An 18,200-nucleotide genomic window follows, 5' to 3' on the forward strand; every position below is an offset into this window, starting at 1 on the left:
AAAAATAGACGGTCTCTTATAAGACAAACTCTTTACAATTACGTCTAAACTCTAGATTAGGAAACATTCTCTATGAGCTTATGACCATGAAAACCAATTACCATCTATTAATAGTTTGTGCCTTCAAACCCTACATTAGAGCAAAAGTTTCTTAAAGTCAGATGATGAACTTCCAAACTCAAGCATTTGACATTTGATTCCACCAAACAAAAATTAAGTGACAAAGTGAGTTTTACTCTTACCGACATCATGCACTAAGCCACTCACTCAACCTACCTACTCGTCCTATGTTCTCTCATTTAAAGATAAAGGCTGTCTTTATTTTTGTTTGTCAAATGACCAAATTAGGGGGTATCGGAAAAAACTTTGCATTTGCTCCGGATAATCTAACCATTAAAGATAGACATTAATAGTTAGTGGAGTTCAACTTAGTATAATAAATTTTTTTCTAATCGTACCAATGATGTTTTAGTCGAGTGGTTAAGATTGAGGTGTTGTGAACGATATCACTGAATCGAATCCTCCTTCCATTTTTTTTACTTTGTACGTGAATAGGTATCAACCTCCCAGATAAATAAGTTTATTTGTTATAACCTACGCTCTGACCTAAATCCTTAACAATAGCTTTTCAAGTCCCACTGAAATTATCCATGTTTCTCCTTGTAAGTTGTAACACATCGTGCAAGATTACAAATCAATGAATTCCCTTTGAAGCAAACTATAGCACAAGTCAAAGAATACAAAACAAATCCAAAGTCTTCTACACCAGTGTACTGATTTAATGTTATGGGACCATCAAAACACATTTTTATATATATATAATAGTACACATGAATCACCACTAAATTTCCCTCCAATTAAGTGCCATATTTGGCGTGAGATATGGGGTGTAGGCCGTAGGGTAGGGTTTTTCTACATCCATATTCAAAGATGGTACGATCAAGTTCACCCTTGAGGACTACTATGAGGGATCCTAATATTATCTAATCGGTACACGTATAGGAAAAACAGTCTAATTATTAAACCAGTATCAAAAAAAAATTTATCGTACATTCGGGTGTATCATGTGCATGGTACATCTAAGGCATTTTTTTGCTCATTTCTCATTTGGAATAATCATAATCAGCAAAATTTACTAAATGAGGAGAGGTCTAAATGAGCAAAAATTAGTCTTCGGTGTACCGTGAATATGGTACACCTGTGTGTATATGATGAATGAACTCGACCAATACTTATTTAAGCAAAAAACAACGAAAGTTTGAAAAAATAGGCAAAATGCTCACTTCTTACATTGATATAAAAGGTAAAAGAGTTCGAAATAAGTGATCTAACAAATTTCTACGAAACCGTTTGACATGAGACAACGATGCTTTTCCTAATTTCGAAATGACAGAATCTCTATACGAGTTTGAATCCTCATTTCCCTTCACCCTCAACCGTTAACCCAATCGGGTATATTTATCCAGAGATAAGGTGTTTATTTAAAAGGCACCTTATAAATTTGATCTAAACCATGCATTCAAGTGAAATGTATACAAAATTATCCAGTCACCAATGAGTAAAAATTCTGTTCATACTTCATACATACAATTCCAAGTTTCCAACTTCTAAGTATACAATAAGATAAACTATAGGCCCAATTGGCCAAAACTCCTGTATATATATATGTCATTTCTGTGTACATTGCTATATAAACAAATAAACAAACAAACCAACCAACCATGTGGAATACAATTAACAAAAGAATCAAGAGCTTTTTTTTGTCAGTGTGAACTTTGAACTAATACTATTATCAACTTCTTCCCTAGTAAAAATTCCTCTGACAACCCCAAAAAAATTAAGAGTTTCAGCAGAGCAATGACTCAAAAAGCATGTCTTCTTTTGGCTCTTCTTTAGCTTTAGTAGTAGTAGTACTAGTAGTAGTATTATTAGTATTTGAAAACATGTTGTTGTCTGAGAATTGAGATTGATTCATGTACCCTGAGAATCCAGAATTTGCCAGCATCTGTAATGTAAAAGGAGATAATTGTCCTCCTGCGGCATCCAATGATGAGGCCATTATTCCTTGATTACTCTGAAAAGAATTGACAACATTATTGTTCGAATTCGAACTCATGTAGTTTATAGCTGATGGCCTTATTGCCATTGAAGGCATTGCACTATTGTTATGGCCCAAGGATGACCTGCTCATCCCACTGCCGCGAGCTGCAGGAACATCATGGTTGTGCTTCCCTTCATAGGTTGTGATCACTGCCCTTAGATCATGAGCTGCTCGTTCTACGTGTTTTCGTACTGGGCAGCCTGGGTATGTGCACTTGTAGTAGCTCCTGATAATTACACAAACCATAACAAGTCAGTATATTACAAGCAAAGACCTATTGTTTTCAATAATGTGGACTTATCTTTACAGATTAAAACCGAAATTAACTCAACTGAAATAGGAAACTTGAACTATAAAGCAGAGGCGGATCTAGGGGTGGCCTACCTAGGCCTCGGCCCACCCATGATCCAAAATAATTATAAGTAACCTATGTGGGATAGTAATGCAAATTGGTATGGTGGAGCAGGTGGTTTTTAAAGAAATTAATCAATAAGTTCGGCCCACATTATATAGAAATCCTAGATCCGCCACTGCTATAAAGTAAAGTACTCACTTTAGACTACTTGAATTGGACCTAATTATGATGGAAACCATAACAAAAATGGTAGTGGTCACCGGCCAAATATTGATTATTGATCATGATCCCACTAAAAAGATCGATCCCGGATTTTAATCAACTAATTATACTTGTAATTAGCAAAGTAATGAGATCAAAAAACATTTCTACAAACAGGGAAATCTTTTATTGTCTAGACCTATGAATGCATCAAAAAAGCAGATATAAATCTAGCTAATTTCCTATACAAAAGTATGCTATCTTTTTACTAAAACTAACCAAAATTAATATTCCTACTAGTACTACTTTTGCATCAAAAACAAGTAAATAAAGGAAATAGTAAGAATTTACCTTGGATTTGGATTTCCTTTAACAACTTTCTGACCATATTTTCTCCATCTATATCCATCATCTAATATATCAATGTCACTAGTTGTTTGAACAACTACTCTAGGTTCCCTCACTGCTCTGCTCCCATTTCCAGGTGCTGCTGACATGCATTCATTCTCAACTTCTCCTCTCCTACACCCAACAAATTAACCAAACATACAAAATTTTAGTAACTAAATACTTTCATCCGCTCTAAAATAAAGGAAACACTTCGCTCAAAAAGCTCTCACATAATATATAAGAAGAGATCGATAAGTGTTTCACTTATTTCCGAAAGTAAGAAAATTAACCAAACATACAAAATTTTAGTAACTAAATACTTTCATCCGTTCTAAAATAAAGAAAACACTTCGCTCAAAAAGCTCTCACATAATATATAAGAAGAGATCGATAAGTGTTTCACTTATTTCCGAAAGTAAGAAAATTTACCATCTTTTAGCATCAGGTTCATCATCATCAAGATCATTCCCAATTGATCTACTCCTCTGAGAACCCATATCAACTTCATCTTCAGCCATCGAAATCGACGAATTCTCAGGTGTAGCAACTGAATCCATTTGCCCTGATGAGGTTCTTTGTGGCACCAATGAATGGTCATGGAAATCATTGGAAGTTTGATTAAAAGCTACTCCTGCTGATACTGAAGACGATGAAGATCTTCGAGTATTTACAGGCTTAGGATGATTATGACTACCCTTATAAACAATCTCAGTAATCTGACCATCAATTGCTGTTTCAATCTTTTTCTTCATAGGACAATTTGGAAATGTACACTTGTAATAACTTCTTGGATTTTCACTACCTTTTACCTGTTTTTGTCCATATTTTCTCCAATTATACCCATCATCTGATTTCTTTTGTTCTCTTATATATTGAGCTGGTTGAAATGAAGAACTTTGTTCTGATTCATATTTCACAATATTTCCTTGATTATAATTCTCAGATTGTGAAGTTGAAAACTCAGATTTTACCATAACTTTTGTTTGATTTAAGGGTTGTTGATCATTTTTTTTGTTTTGATCATCAAAATTCCATGATTGTTGTTGGTTTTCTCTTCCTCTTATAGCTTGTTCCTGATAAAAGTTTATTAAAAACAACATATTAATCAACAACATGAACAAATAATTGTCCAAAATATCAAACTTAGTTTCTTAACAATGAAAAAAAGAACTTACAGTAGGAAATGAAGATTGAAACATATTTGATGAAACATCATTTGTAGTCCTTGCTTGAGTTTGAAATGTAAAATCTGAATATTTATTCATATCTTCATTGTTTTTGCTGTTGTTGTTGTTGTTGGATTTCCAGTTAAAAGTATGAGCTGAAAAAGCCCCTGTTGTTGGAGATGGTAAAACCTACAAAAAAAAAAAATACCCATCAAAAATCATATTCATAACCAACACATGATTATAGCTTAGTCTCGGGTTCGAGCCGGGTTCGAGCCCCGGGAACGCAGCCGAGTGTGTTAGGAGAGCTTTCCCTTCCATTGGGGCTTGATCCGGCTCGAACCCAGATTAATCGGGATCCAAAATGGATTTCGGAAACCGGGTATGGTTCACCCAAAAAAAATCATATTCATAAGATAAAATAAGTAGATAATATATACTTCCTTCGTCGTAAAATAAATGAAAGTATACGAAGCGTTTTATTTATTTCAGAACGGAGGAAGTATATGATTAACACTTATATTCAGAGTCAACTTTAGAAGCAAAATAAGAAAACTCACATGAGAAGAAGAGAGAAGAACAGGAGAGTCTAAGAGATCAGTAGGACTTAAACCAGGAGGAATAGCAAAGTAAGAAGAAGGTGAAAAAGGTGGTGGAGATATTGGTATTGATGGTGGCGGCAATGATTTAAATTTTGGAGTTCCGGAGCCAGTTCGATCAGCTATACGATCGGATAAGCTCCGGATTCCGATATCGGAAAATTTGGAAGAATTGTCATTGTCTCCTGATTTAAGAAGGTCAGTGAAAGAGGAGGTGTTCATGAAGTTGTAACTGTCTAAACTACCATTTGAGAATCCCATATATATTTTGGTATTTGGTATGGATGAAAGTGATCAAATGGAGGAAGAGAGAAAATTATTGTAAGGTAGAAAGGGTGAGAGTTTTATAGGGTTGAAGAATGAAGAGAAGAAGGTAAAGATGAAGATGATGATGATGATGTGTTGGTTTATGTAAGCCTTTTTTTGTTGTTTTCCTTGAGGAAAATTGAACCTCAAGTTGGAGTTAACTTGGTATGGGATACTATTGGAGATGTTAAATGGGTAGGGTTGTATTAAATTGAGGTTTATTGGTAGATGAGCTCAACCAATGCTACATCTACCCGGTGGGTAGTTAACCCACTAGAAATAGAGCATTAAAAAACTATTAGAATTGATGAGTTGGATTCCACTATTTATTCATTTCTATTAGTAGTGGGTTGTTGACCCACTGGGTAGATAAAGTTTTTTCCCCCTCAAGCCTCAACTTTAATCCAATTCATTTATTAAACGGATCAACAATTCTTAACTTTAACCCGATTTATTCGTTTATCAAGTGCGCACATATAAGCATAAATTTACCTCATATACTTCTTAACCCGCTTTATATATACTTCTCTCTCCGTCTCAAAATATAATTTTCATTTTCATTTTGGGTATTCCAAAATATAGTTCCCATTTTCATATTTAGTTCTACATTTTTCTGTAATTTGTCTAGAAAAACCGTGTCCCATCATTTATTTGCTTCTTGAATTTTGTTGTTTCCTTTGTTTATTGAACCAAAATGTTACAATTAATGTTCTTTCACGAATTATTTTTCATTATCTCTCCTAAAATCATCTTTTCCCATACAAGATACAACATTTATTTAAATAAATATAAAATCTTTATTATCTCTCTTATATTCTACTTGCATAAATTACCGTGAACAAAAGGAAATGAAAACTAAATTTTGGGACGAAGGGTGTAATATCTTACCAAAACAAATCAAATTAGAAAACCAAAGCATAAATTTTATATATTTACAAAAAAAATTATGCAAATTATTTCAATCCAAACTAATATTGATAGTAAAATAGCATTAAAACGAGTTACCACGTCGGATTCAAGTTAGAAAGTTCAACCCTAACCTATCATGTTTAATAAACGGACAACTTACTTAAACAAGTTGAAAATCTTAACCCAAATTCGTTAATTTCGTGTCAGATTCAGGTCGAGTTAGCGAATCGTGTCAATTTTTATCACATTTATATCCTATCTTAAAGAGACTCATACTGAGACTTGAATTCCGAATTTTAAGCAATAATCAAGCACAACCTCTAAACACTATGACCAAGTCAAATTTGGTGTAATGTAAACATATTAGTTAGTAAACGAATATAATCTCTTCATTTCTAAATATACGCCAAGCAGTGACATTTTGATTACTTGTTTCTAATTGCTAATTAATATATTTTGTAACTCATATAACAAATAAAAAAATTACAAAAATACATTGTTCAATTGATTCTTAAAATAAGATTTATAATAATAATATATTTATAATTTAAAATTAAAAATCAAAAATAAAAATCCAACCTCAAGTATAATGGGCCTTTTTCATGAAAGGGAAATTTTTTTTTTTTGATTAGGAAATTAAATCAACTCAAGGGCTAATAGCCCACGCTAGGGGTAAGGATCGAACCCCTGACCTCAAAGGTCAAGGGGGAGCGCTCTACCCACTTGAGCTAACTCCTATCCTCTTGAAGGGGAAATATTATGGGTGCTTAATAGGGAAGAAAATAACAAGAAGACATAATTTTTATAATATTTAGTGGGTTTTTCATATAATTTTGTTTTTTTGTTTTTTGTTTGTTTTTGGTCACGTAACGCGCAAGGAAAAAGGCTTTTTTGAGGTTGGCATCTTCCAAGAAGGTGATGGAGGCTTTGACCGTGGAAATCCCACGGTATTATTTTAGACAAAGAAATTAAAATTAGAAAAAAAAAAGAAAAAAAAAAAGACAATTGTGGTCAAAACATGTGGGTTTGACTGGAAATGAAACACCATTAGTGATTGGTGAATATCAATAGAGGGAGAAAAGAGGCGGCTGACTGAGATTAGTAGAGGAGAGAGAAAAATGGGGTAAGAATTTGTGGGCCCACTTCACATATACAGCACGAGTGTGGCTTTTTGCTATTGGTTCTATTTGTATAGCTGTGTTCAGAGCGGAGGATTCGAACATGTGATCTATCGTTTACAATATTTCAATATTAATTATTTGGTCAATAGTTGGTCTCGTAAGAAACCGCCTAATTTTAATTTAAAATTAGGCACGGTCTAAGCCTAATATTAAGAAGGGAACACGTCACCTTTTTTTAATATTGTGACTAGTTTAATTTATTTAAGGACTAGTGTAATCTATTATGTGACCAGTTTAATCGATTCAGTGTTGATATTATTTAACCTATTCAATGATTAGTTTAATTTATTTAGTGACTAGTTCAATCCGTTTCGTAAGACTACCGAGTTATTTTTTTGAAATTGTTTGTTGTAGTTCGAGAATCAAGGAAACAAAGAAGGGAGTAGTGAAAGGATACTTAGAATAGTGTTAGATTAGAGTGAAATGGAATGGGATTGTTAGAAAATTTCAGTATTAGGTTTGTCTAATTTTATGTTAAAATTAAACCGCCTATTCTATTAATTTGTGTTAAGTCAAAACATTCTTGGTGAACTAGACATATGTTGTTACTATACCAATTTTTTTATTTTTCATTCTCATACTTATAATTATTTTTGTTTAACAATTAAAGTTGAACTTTGATTGAATTTTACGAGAAAGGAAAAGTGAAATATACGATATTGAATATTACAAGCCTGCATTTATACAATCTGACAAAGAAATAAACTTGTATGTGATCAATTGCATCTTTCAATTACTAAGGATGTCTTGACATAGTGGTTAAAATTGAGGTGCTGTGAATAATAGGTCACAAATTTGAATTCCCTCTCCCATCTTTGTACTTTATATTGCTTTCGTGACTCATATTGATAAAAAAAAATTTTGTCCTTCAATATCCAAACGTTATCGACTAATTTTTTTTTTACCAAAATGGAAGAGGGCACATCTTATAGGCATATACTTACCAATCTAGCTATGTTAACTGGCTTATGCATTTCTAGAACATGAGATAAGAGGATAGAGTAATTTGATACTCTTTTGAAATTTAGGGGGAGGGTTAGGGGTCATAACTTCACTACATTTATCTTTAAGGTTGGCCCTTCATGTTTCTCAACACTAAAAAACAATGTAATATTAAAACTCTTGCACTTCTTTTAGTTCTTAACTCAACGCTCTATTAAGATTGCAAAATGTGTGTTATGTGTTATTGATAAGAGATAGATTGATAAATTAGACATATATGCAACATATGGATTGTATGCCTAAAACAATTCTTTTTCCATACGGAATTTTCCAATTTAGTGATTTGCTCATTTAAGGTTATTCAACTAAGGATCTTTAGGTTCATGGTATTGCTTCATATCTTCCACATGGGAAACCAAGGTTCAAATCTTGATAGAAACAAATTCCAATATTGTGTGTGACACTATGACCTTGTGTGAGGACAATCTAGATCAAAAATTTTCGTTAGCACTATTATTCTAGACACCTACTAGCTTATTTTATGTTTGATAGGATTCTTTATTGTTTCCTTATCATCATGGTACAGTTAGAAGATTTTTTATAAGGGAATCCCTACCAAGTATGGATTCGAACTTGTGATCTCAAAGTCACAAGGTGAGTTTTCCATCAAGTCTACCACCTCCAGTTTGGTGTTACAATTAGAAGATGTTAAAACTACATGAATAATTTTCAAATAATACAAAAACTACATAGATATATACACATGGAGTATATCCTTAACCTTTCTTTAAAGAAGATGGAAAAAAACTTTATCTACATATCGAGTAAATTACCCACCATTAATAAAGACTGGTTAAGAGTTGTGGTAATGAAATCCAACGCAACATAATAATTATTATCTAATACACTACTCCCTCCGTTCCAAAATATAGTTCCCATTTCCCTTTTTTCACGCTAATTTATGCAAGTAGAATATAAGAGGGATAGTAAAAAAAATTTGTTTATTTAAATAAATGTTGTATGGGAAAAGATGATTTTAGGAGAGAGAGTGGAGAATAATTAGTGAAAGAGTATTAATTGTAATATTTTGGTTGAATAAATAAAGGAAAAAACAAAATTCAAGAAGCAAATAAATGATGGGACACGGTTTTTCTAGACAAATTACAGAAAATATAGAACTAAATATGGAAATGAGAACTATATTTTGGGACACCCGAATAGAAATGGGAACTATATTTTGGGACGGAAGGAGTATTAAATAGTCGGTTGTTTATCCGACGAGTAGATGTAGCAATATCTGCTTTTGTTGTATCTTTTCTCACTCCTAGTCTCCTACCGCCCATGCCATCTTTAAATAGTTAAAGGGAGTCCTTTCGGATAAAAAGAAACAACAAACAATGATCCCTATGAAGGACTCTAGCTGTCTATAGAAATTCAGGATAAAATCCTCCTCAAACATCGTCATATCTCACATCCCAATTTTTGCCCGTCTGTCACTCCTATAAAAAGCAAAACACTTGGACTTTGTATTTTAGTCTTTTCTTGGGTGTGTGAACACTGCATAAAGTTTAATACGTCTAAAGATATGGTTACATAATTTTTAGTATATAATTACTCAACTAATCACAAATTGATAATGCACTTATGTGTGAAATCTTGTCAACGACTCAACATTAGTGGTTGACGTCAATCCTATTATTATCATCAAACCAATCTACTACTAATAATATATAACAATATCACACAGTTGTAAGTTGTAACTTCTGCAACAATCTCTCAATATATTTTATTGAAGAAATATTTTGGTAATGTAATGAACAATACAACCTTCTACAAGGCAGTTCGATAACAAACTATTAACTGATGAAGTTTCGATATCACAACCTAGGATATGGAAGGCCACCCATATCTGGCCCCCCGTAAAAAAATTTAAGCCTTATAGTTTAGAGCCCAAAACCCAGCATACAAACAAGTTACACGACATCATAATATGTTATTGTGGAAAAATATGGTCCCATGTAGCAAATCTTTCAAGATCCGGCACTGGCTACCACTGCGGTACCGAGTCCACCACCACCTTCTGTTACCATCGCGGTTGCTAAATAAATCCTGAAAAATTAGCAATGTTTTCTTCAACCTGATCCAAAGGAGTGTCAAATGGGTCAGGAGTGTCTACCAGTCTGTAAGTTCCAAAGCAATGGGTCTGAGTCAACCTGCATTAAGTCATAAAAGAACATTTTTAGTCATAAGTCAAAAAATTATTTTAATGCATCTGGATAACAAAGGTATACAACTGATTCAACAAATTATTCAACATAAGACAAGAATTAAGAAATGATTTGATTAGAGGGACAGGTGAAGGGAAATTTATGATAGGACAAGAAAAAATATGGATCACCTGAGGATCAAAGGCTTTGTCTCTCCACTGAAATACACAGCCACGCTTTTCCATGTGGTCCAGAAGAGATCTAGGAAGCATAGTTTTAAAGCAATTATGGAGCTTCACTTTCTTTAATCCCCTACAAGACAGTAAGGCTGCGGCTATCCCGTTTGGGCTCAGTCCGGACAGATGCAATATCGTCATGTTCTGCAACGGGCTTCTGCTAGCTAATGCCAACAGCCCGGTATCTGTGACTGAGCAGTAGGACAGGTTTATCTATCAATAGAACACAAGGTCTATCAGCGTCGTACAATTAGGATCATGAACCAAATTTTACTCTCGTGCTGATATTATTAGTTGCATATGTAATATCCCAAAAACTTAAACATGCTTAGTTTAATAATCGACAATACTTTCAAAGTCGGGGGAGTTACAGCATAGTCCTAATGCCTCTTTCTTAATAGATATAACATTTTAGCAATAATATCGTTAGATCTTTGATAAGGCAGTTGGGGAATTTACCTAACTAGTTTCTGGAAAAAAAGTAGTAAAATATATACTTTGTTCACCAGCAAACAATTAGTTGTTTAGTGTTTCTCTTGATTAAGAGGCAATTCTTCTTTCTCCCTCTTGTTTCCATTTTACTGCTTCTCTTTGCAAATGATGAAAATTGCAAGTTCTACGATAATGTTATCAGACAAGGGATTGGAGCTACATCAGCGAGGAATCATTCCCCATTAAAGAGCAAGGAATACGGCTAGGAATGTTTTGATACTACATATTTTTGAAACATACGAAAACTTACGAGACTATTATGTCAGGACAGAGTAAGTAAATACATAAAATCTTTATCTCATACCTGTTTGAGGTTTGAGGAATAATAAGCCAAAGGAATCATTCCGGAATTGTCGATTTTTGAACACTTCTTTATGTCTAGGACAGCCAGCTGCGCACATCCAGCAGCAATGGCTGCTAGACCCTCTGATGTGATACGAGAGCAACCTCTGGCTTCCAGTGCTTTCAATCTTGAACACTTTGATAACAATTTAAGAGAGGCATCTGAGACGTGATCACAATATGCAAAGTTGATCATCTCAAGAGCAGGGCAGCCTCGAGCTATTGATGCAATACCTTTATCAGATATTGCTATAGCCCTGCCAGAATAATAAAGCAGCTTAATCACCAAAATTATTGGAAAATTTTAAATGAGATTTGAGTTCGCATCTCGACTTAGACAAGTGAAAAGCTATAATACTGATTTAGTGATAGTCGAATAAATAACCCAAGCAGTGCATCTATGTACCTGTATAAATCAATCTCTTTTAGCTTAGAGCAATGCATCCCAATTTGAATCAGCCCTTCATCAGCAAAGTCAAGGCAGATCCCTAACTTCAAGCAGGAAAGCCTGGAGCATCTGGAGATGGATTCTAAACCTGCAGTAGGGGAGGTCATGACCTTGCTAGTGAAAGATGGTGCCAAGAAAGAAAAGAAAACTCAAGCTGGTATGTAGATTGAACCTTTATCATCTATATCATTATCAGTGGCATCCAGTTCTTCTAAGACTCGACAGCGCTGTCCAATAAATACAAAAGCATCTGCGGAGACATGATTGCAAGCCTCCATCTTAAGGGATGTGAGAGCGGTACATGAACTTGTGATACAGTCAATAGACACAGAAGTGATCTTGCGGCAGCATGTGATGTTTAAGTTCCTCAATTGAGTATGTTTTTTCACAATAGAGGCAACACCTTCATCAGTTACACCCGAGCATTTACTTAAGCTCAATTCTCTGAGAGAACCAGACCACTCTCCTATCATTTTCAATGCAGAACAAGTGACTGTGGAACCATCTAATCTAAGACATTGCAACATTGAAAAATTCTGAAGACATTTCGCCACATCAAGAGTAACCTGGATAAGGAAAGTTAACAGTAAGTTAATTTAGACCATATTTGATAACTTGTAAAATTGTGGAAAGAAATGAATTGTATCCTTGTACTTACAGCTGAGCCATATGCCAATATAATCTCTTTCAGACATCCAGCACCTCTAGTTATATTAGCTAGACCAGTGTGACTGATTTTCTGACAGTTGGATATATCAAGCGCCTGGTGGAGCAGTAAGTTAAATAAGATGCATATATAGAAGTTAGAAACTACAAGAGCATGTATTTGGAACATATGAATAGGAAAAGTAATCAGAAGCAATAAATAGCAAACCTTCAACGTAGTGTGACCTTTGTTCAGAAAAGCAAGGCCGTCATCATCAATTCCAAGACAGCCGACTAAGACTAGATCTTCAAGATAAGATAGTTGGAAGATAGATTTGAGGCTTTTCTCTGTAATCTGCATACATGTAAAGTGTTTATCAAGCCTTAAGTTAAGTGTGATCATACATAAGGCCCAAAAATTAATTGCACGCTTACAATCAAAATTCAGGTTTCATCCCGAAACAATTGGCAGAGGAGAAGGCACTCATTATGAGCTTTCTATAAGAGGCATCATTCAAAGCAAGGGACTGGAACATAAATTTGCTCAAACAAACGGAATTGAACGTCCTTTTATCAAAATTTTAACTTAGGTACTTATAGAGAAATGTACACTTATCAAAGAATAGAGGAAGTAATATTGATAATTTCCAACTTTTTAATATTAAAATAGTAGTAACATAAACACTTGTTCAAAAATCATAACATCGCTGGATACTGATCACAGATAGAGCAACATAACCAGAATTATGCTGATTTTCATCTTTCACCATAGCTTGACGACTTCCCCCAACAAAAAAGTATACAGGTTAGGTTCAATTAAAACAGATTTATATGCATCTACAACTGGTGGATCCAGCCCGATATAATATTGGTGCAAAATAAAATTTAGATATTACCATGGAGTCGAATGGCCAATTTTCGTTTTTTCTAAATTTTAATAAAAAAATTCAAAAAACCAAAATTCAAGTAGGCTCAAATGAACCCACCCGACAATGTAGCTCGACCCCTAAATCCAAGTACTGCACAAAAATGAGATAACTTTAACCTAATACTCCTACTTCTAATAACAAAGATGAACTCAAAACAGAATCAAAAGAAATAAACACAATTCTGCATTTTCTTTACAAAATCTCAATTATTCAAGTACTTATCATCAAACAAATACTACCTCTATTTTTAATCAATCTATAACTTTCACGTTTGCCAACACTAAACTTTGACCATAATATCCTCAATAATCACTATATAAAAATTTGATATTCCAAGAACATACATGTTGAACGAATATGACAACATTTCAGTTGACTACATTTTTCCTCGTGTAATAAATCACAAACGCCTTAACACAAAGTGTGTAGATTAAGAAGAAACATAGTAGCACATAACTAGCATCCAGCAATTTAAGTAATTTACAAAAATTCAATTAGCCAATCAACCAAACTCTTTGCATTTCATATTACATGGAACTTCAACATTGCATTTTCATTGCAATAGGAACAATTAATAGTTCATACTCCCCCATCAATACCAAAGATGTCTTGGCCTAGTGGTTAAGATTGAGGTGATGTGTACGATAAGTCACGGATTCAAACCCCCCCTCCCCTTCTTTATACAGCCTTCGTGGCTCATATAGATCAAAAAAATATACTCCCCCATCAATCACAAATAATAGTCAATCAACCAAACTCTTTGCATTTCATATTACATGTAACTTCAACTCCCCCATCAGAAGGTAATTTTAATGTGGCCAATTTCCCCTCTTTTGCAATCAGTTTCGCTACAACACCCGCTGCTCTAACTAATTGTCCACCCTTTCCAAGTGTGATTTCTATGTTATGTATGGCCGTGTCTAAGAGCATACTCGCAAATAATAGTCAAATATAAATTTGTGAATCAAAAACTCGAAAGTGTAACTATTAAAAAGAAACAGAGCGAGTAATCAAGAGTAATAAGCATAACAGAAATTACCGGAACATAAGAAAGATCCAAGCTCCGAATCCTCTTACATTTAACAGCAAGAAGCTGAACCCCTAAATCAGTAATCTTCAAACACCATTTCAAACTAATTTTGTTCAATTTCACACATCCAACTGCAATACAACCGATACCGATATCCGAAACCTGCTTACATCTCACCATTAACAACCTCTCCAAATTCTTCGCTCCAGCAATGGCAGAAGCAGCTGAATCACTAAGTTCAGTAGCATTACTTAAGTCAATCTCAACCAAATTAACACATTTTGATACCAAATCAGAAACTCCAACCCTAGTAACAAATCTACACGATGAAATCTTGACGGAACAAATATATGAATCAGAAAAAGATGAAGTTTGAATCAGTGAGTCTGTGATACGAGAACATTGAGAAAGATCGAGATGAGAGAGAAAAGGGTAACGATGAAGGAGAGAAGGTAGGTAATCTGGTCGGAGTAATTTCGCGGATTTTCTGTGTTTTGATTCTGCAGAATAGAATGATTTGCAGGTGAGAGAGAATGATTTTGCATCGTTGGGAAGGTGATCGAGGATTAAGAAGAGCATTTCTTCGTTTAGATTGTTGAGGGAATTTTGGGATTTTATTGATTTCGCCATTGAAGGTGAGAAAGGAGGTGAAGAAGATGATGAATTGTTCGAGGATATTCTAATATGACAAAATCACGATCATTGAGCGGAAATAAGCTATCAAAGTATTATTTTTCTGTATATCGCTGTCTTATACAGACTTCCGAACGTAAGAATTAAGATGGAAAGAAGGGAAGACAGTGAATAGTGATGTACTTGAGGAAGAACATATTTGAGGAAGTTGAGGAAGTTTAAGGAGGAGGATAATCAGCTTGTACACTTCACCAGTACGGTTTTTCTAAAAATAATCTTTCTTTATAGGAAACATTTGTACTAATAATGTTTGAAGGGGTGCGAATGATTCGGATACTACAAAGATCAGATTCTCTTTTTACATGTACATTGAATTATCCAACAATGTTTTGAGTTGATCGGATTCACAATAATTTATTATTGAATGTATATAGTATTTTAAAAATTGATTAGTGTAATTGATATTATTTTTAAATTTTTGTTTGGTTATCCATTGATAAATGATGATTGAAAGTTGAAACTTGAAATCATTATAGAGATGATTGAGGTTTGGAGTTATAAAAGAAAAATAAAGAGGAAAATGATTAATTTTAGCAGAGGCGGCTAAGGTTATGTGCAGGGTGAGCAACTGCACCAGGTCCTCGAAATATAAGGGTCCAATTCTATTAGTTGTCCGTCCAAAAAAAAAAAATCTAAATTTAATTGCAAATGTAAAGAGATTAATTTTTATTTAGTGTTTTTCTTCTTCTCCTATTCTTCAAAAAACCTCATTTATAATTCTTCAGTCTCATCTATTCACCAAAAAATTTAATCTTTATAAATTATTTTAGCACAGGGCCCCTAATTTTATGAGATGGTCTTGAATTTTAGTAACGTGAATCATGGATTGATATAATGGATTATCATACTTTTTATTGTGTTTGATTTGTCAATTGTATTAGCAACTTTAAACTGTAAATTATGTCTCATAAATTTATTCGTTTCCTTTCTTTTTTTTTTCAATTTCAACAACATTATCTTGTAAGAGATCGGTTACTTTTAAAGTAAAATTAGGAATGATAAGCCCAATACTAAAAGAGAATTAGCTCAATAATGACTAAGTAAATTTCTTTCTGTGACTAGTTTAATCCATTTAGTGATAAAGTCTACTTTTATATTAAAATTAGACTGTCTCTTATAATAATTTTTGAGAGGGATAATATGATATTTTCATGTGGACATCACTCCCTCATGAATTAATTTAAGAACATTAACTCAATTATTAAGTATGTGAAAATATTTTAGTCTTATATGCATGAATACTAAATTCCTCAAGAATTACCTTATAATAAAATCAGAGATATATGATACTAGAATGGAAAGTTTGAGATAAATTTGGAAGAAGTTGAGTTTTGAAAATAAAAACTGTTGTAAAACTGTCACGAACTATAATGTTCTTTTTATTTTTCTCATGAAATAGTTTTTTTCCGTACGAATACGTGTGTAAATTTAGGGAAACACCAAGTCCTACCCTCTTCTTTAAATAATAGAGATTAACATACGATTATTTATCCCACTCCTACCAAATTTAGGCTCTCTTTTATACCACCTAAGTTTTGCATAAATATTCGTCTTGGTTTCAACCTTATCAAAGAGATATACTACTTGATAGAAATAAGTATCCCTCGTATAATACAACTCAAATTAGAATTTGTTAATGGTATTATCATATTGTATTACAATTAGAAGTTTATACAAATTACTTTATAATTCCAAAACTTAGTAGGATTAGGATAATATTTCATTATATAAGTAAGGTTCATGTATTATTTTCATTTAGTGATCAAATACATCATATAATATAGTGTTTTTGCTTCTTCTTACTTCAAGAACAATGAGCGTAATTTTGTGGAAAAAACAGCAAAACATGGAGGAAAAAGAACAAGATGATGATGTGATAAAACCTCCTATAAATTTTTCTATGGTAGAAGAAGGAATTTACAGATCAGGGTTTCCAGAACCTTCGAATTTTAGCTACCTTGAAACATTAAATCTTAAGTCAATCATATATTTATGTTCTGAGAAATACCCAGAAGATTATATGAAGTTTCTTGAATGTAATAAAATTCAGTTATTTCAGTTTAGTATGGAAGGAACAAAAGAGACAATTGCTGAAGATGTTATATCTAAGGTTCTTAATATGTTGGTAGATGTAAGAAATTACCCAATTTTAATTCACTGTAAACGTGGGAAACATCGTACAGGTTGTGTTGTTGGTTGTTTTAGGAAGTTGAAAAAGTGGTGCATGAACTCAGTGTTTGAAGAATACCAGCGTTTTGCAGGAGAAAAAGCTAGAGCAAGTGATATGAGTTTCATGGAAGGATATGACGTGTCGCGGGTAAAACTTTGTTGATCCGATGGATAATCTAACCACTAAAGATAGACCTTAATAATTAGTGGAATATAAAGAGTCGTATTTATCAATATCATGGTTATGCTTCCAACAAGAGGAGGTTGCTCGATACTGACACAAGACAAGAACAAATATCTAACAGATGTAGGGCGTGTTTGGCGCAATTTTTGAGGTAGCTGCTAACGGATATAGTTTCTTCAACAAGGTAGAATGTAGGTATTAACAAGAGGAGGTTCCTCGACACTGACAAAGGACAAGAGCAAATCTCTAACAGATATAAGGCGTGTTCGACGTAGCTTTTGAGGTAGTTGCTAACAGATATAGTTTCTTCAATAGGGTAGAATGTAGGATATCAAACACTTGAAACACAATGTTTTATTCAAACTTCTCTAAAAGAAGTTTGAAGTGATTCTTGAAATTTTGGTTTTTGACCATTTTATTATAAACATTAGGGTTTTAAATAGTTTTATAGTATGCTGTTTCATTACTTTTTATCAACACTGGATGTTTTGACACCTGCATTGTTCGTTCTTTAATATAGCATCTATGTTTTTGCAAGGCCAAGAACACATGGATAAAATGTCCTTCAGAACAAACTACACTTTCTGTTGTTTATTTCAACCCTTTGACTTATAAACTGATTATTTTAAACTATCATGTTTAAGCTGACTTCATTTAAACTTAACATTATTGATA

The 18,200-nt window shown here is 33.5% G+C and overlaps 3 protein-coding genes across 3 annotated transcripts; 1 reads left to right on the forward strand and 2 right to left on the reverse strand.

Moving 5' to 3' along the window:
* Window positions 1-1,624: 1,624 nt before the first annotated feature.
* Window positions 1,625-5,265, reverse strand: LOC104900259 (probable WRKY transcription factor 25). Its single transcript, XM_010687642.4, has 5 exons — window positions 4,774-5,265; window positions 4,223-4,402; window positions 3,477-4,120; window positions 3,009-3,179; window positions 1,625-2,327 (listed from the first exon to the last, which is right to left on the reverse strand). The coding sequence occupies exons 1-5, from the start codon at window positions 5,071-5,073 to the stop codon at window positions 1,847-1,849; spliced, it is 1,776 nt and encodes a 591-aa protein (XP_010685944.2). The 5' UTR covers window positions 5,074-5,265; the 3' UTR covers window positions 1,625-1,846.
* Window positions 5,266-9,911: 4,646 nt separating this feature from the next.
* On the reverse strand, window positions 9,912-15,407 carry LOC104900260 (F-box/LRR-repeat protein 3). The gene is made up of 8 exons (XM_010687643.4): window positions 14,489-15,407; window positions 12,750-12,875; window positions 12,534-12,638; window positions 12,048-12,441; window positions 11,834-11,963; window positions 11,390-11,684; window positions 10,549-10,806; window positions 9,912-10,363 (listed from the first exon to the last, which is right to left on the reverse strand). The coding sequence occupies exons 1-8, from the start codon at window positions 15,107-15,109 to the stop codon at window positions 10,313-10,315; spliced, it is 1,980 nt and encodes a 659-aa protein (XP_010685945.2). The 5' UTR covers window positions 15,110-15,407; the 3' UTR covers window positions 9,912-10,312.
* Window positions 15,408-17,018: 1,611 nt separating this feature from the next.
* On the forward strand, window positions 17,019-17,680 carry LOC104900469 (tyrosine-protein phosphatase DSP3-like). Its single transcript, XM_010687885.3, has 2 exons — window positions 17,019-17,502; window positions 17,556-17,680. Exons 1-2 carry the CDS (start codon window positions 17,019-17,021, stop codon window positions 17,678-17,680), a joined length of 609 nt encoding a protein of 202 aa, XP_010686187.3.
* The last annotated feature ends 520 nt before the right edge of the window (window positions 17,681-18,200 follow it).

The sequence above is a fragment of the Beta vulgaris genome, chromosome 7, assembly GCF_026745355.1.
Source record: "Beta vulgaris subsp. vulgaris cultivar EL10 chromosome 7, EL10.2, whole genome shotgun sequence".
NCBI classification, from domain to species: domain Eukaryota; kingdom Viridiplantae; phylum Streptophyta; class Magnoliopsida; order Caryophyllales; family Amaranthaceae; genus Beta; species Beta vulgaris.

Bases quoted from the DNA above. Each gene is read 5' to 3' on its own strand.
- LOC104900259 (XM_010687642.4), bottom strand. From the start codon at position 5,073: ATGGGATTCTCAAATGGTAGTTTAGACAGTTACAACTTCATGAACACC. The intron at 4,403-4,773 runs GTGAGTTTTCTT...TTTTTTTTGTAG, and splicing joins TTCTTCTCTCTTCTTCTCAT to GTTTTACCATCTCCAACAAC. The intron at 4,121-4,222 runs GTAAGTTCTTTT...AACTTTTATCAG, and splicing joins TTCAATCTTCATTTCCTACT to GAACAAGCTATAAGAGGAAG.
- LOC104900260 (XM_010687643.4), bottom strand. From the start codon at position 15,109: ATGGCGAAATCAATAAAATCCCAAAATTCCCTCAACAATCTAAACGAA. The intron at 11,964-12,047 runs GTTCAATCTACA...CCCCTACTGCAG, and splicing joins TAATGATATAGATGATAAAG to GTTTAGAATCCATCTCCAGA. The intron at 10,807-11,389 runs GTATGAGATAAA...TTCTATTGATAG, and splicing joins ATTCCTCAAACCTCAAACAG to ATAAACCTGTCCTACTGCTC.
- LOC104900469 (XM_010687885.3), top strand. From the start codon at position 17,019: ATGGAGGAAAAAGAACAAGATGATGATGTGATAAAACCTCCTATAAAT. The intron at 17,503-17,555 runs GATCCGATGGAT...ATTAGTGGAATA, and splicing joins GTCGCGGGTAAAACTTTGTT to TAAAGAGTCGTATTTATCAA.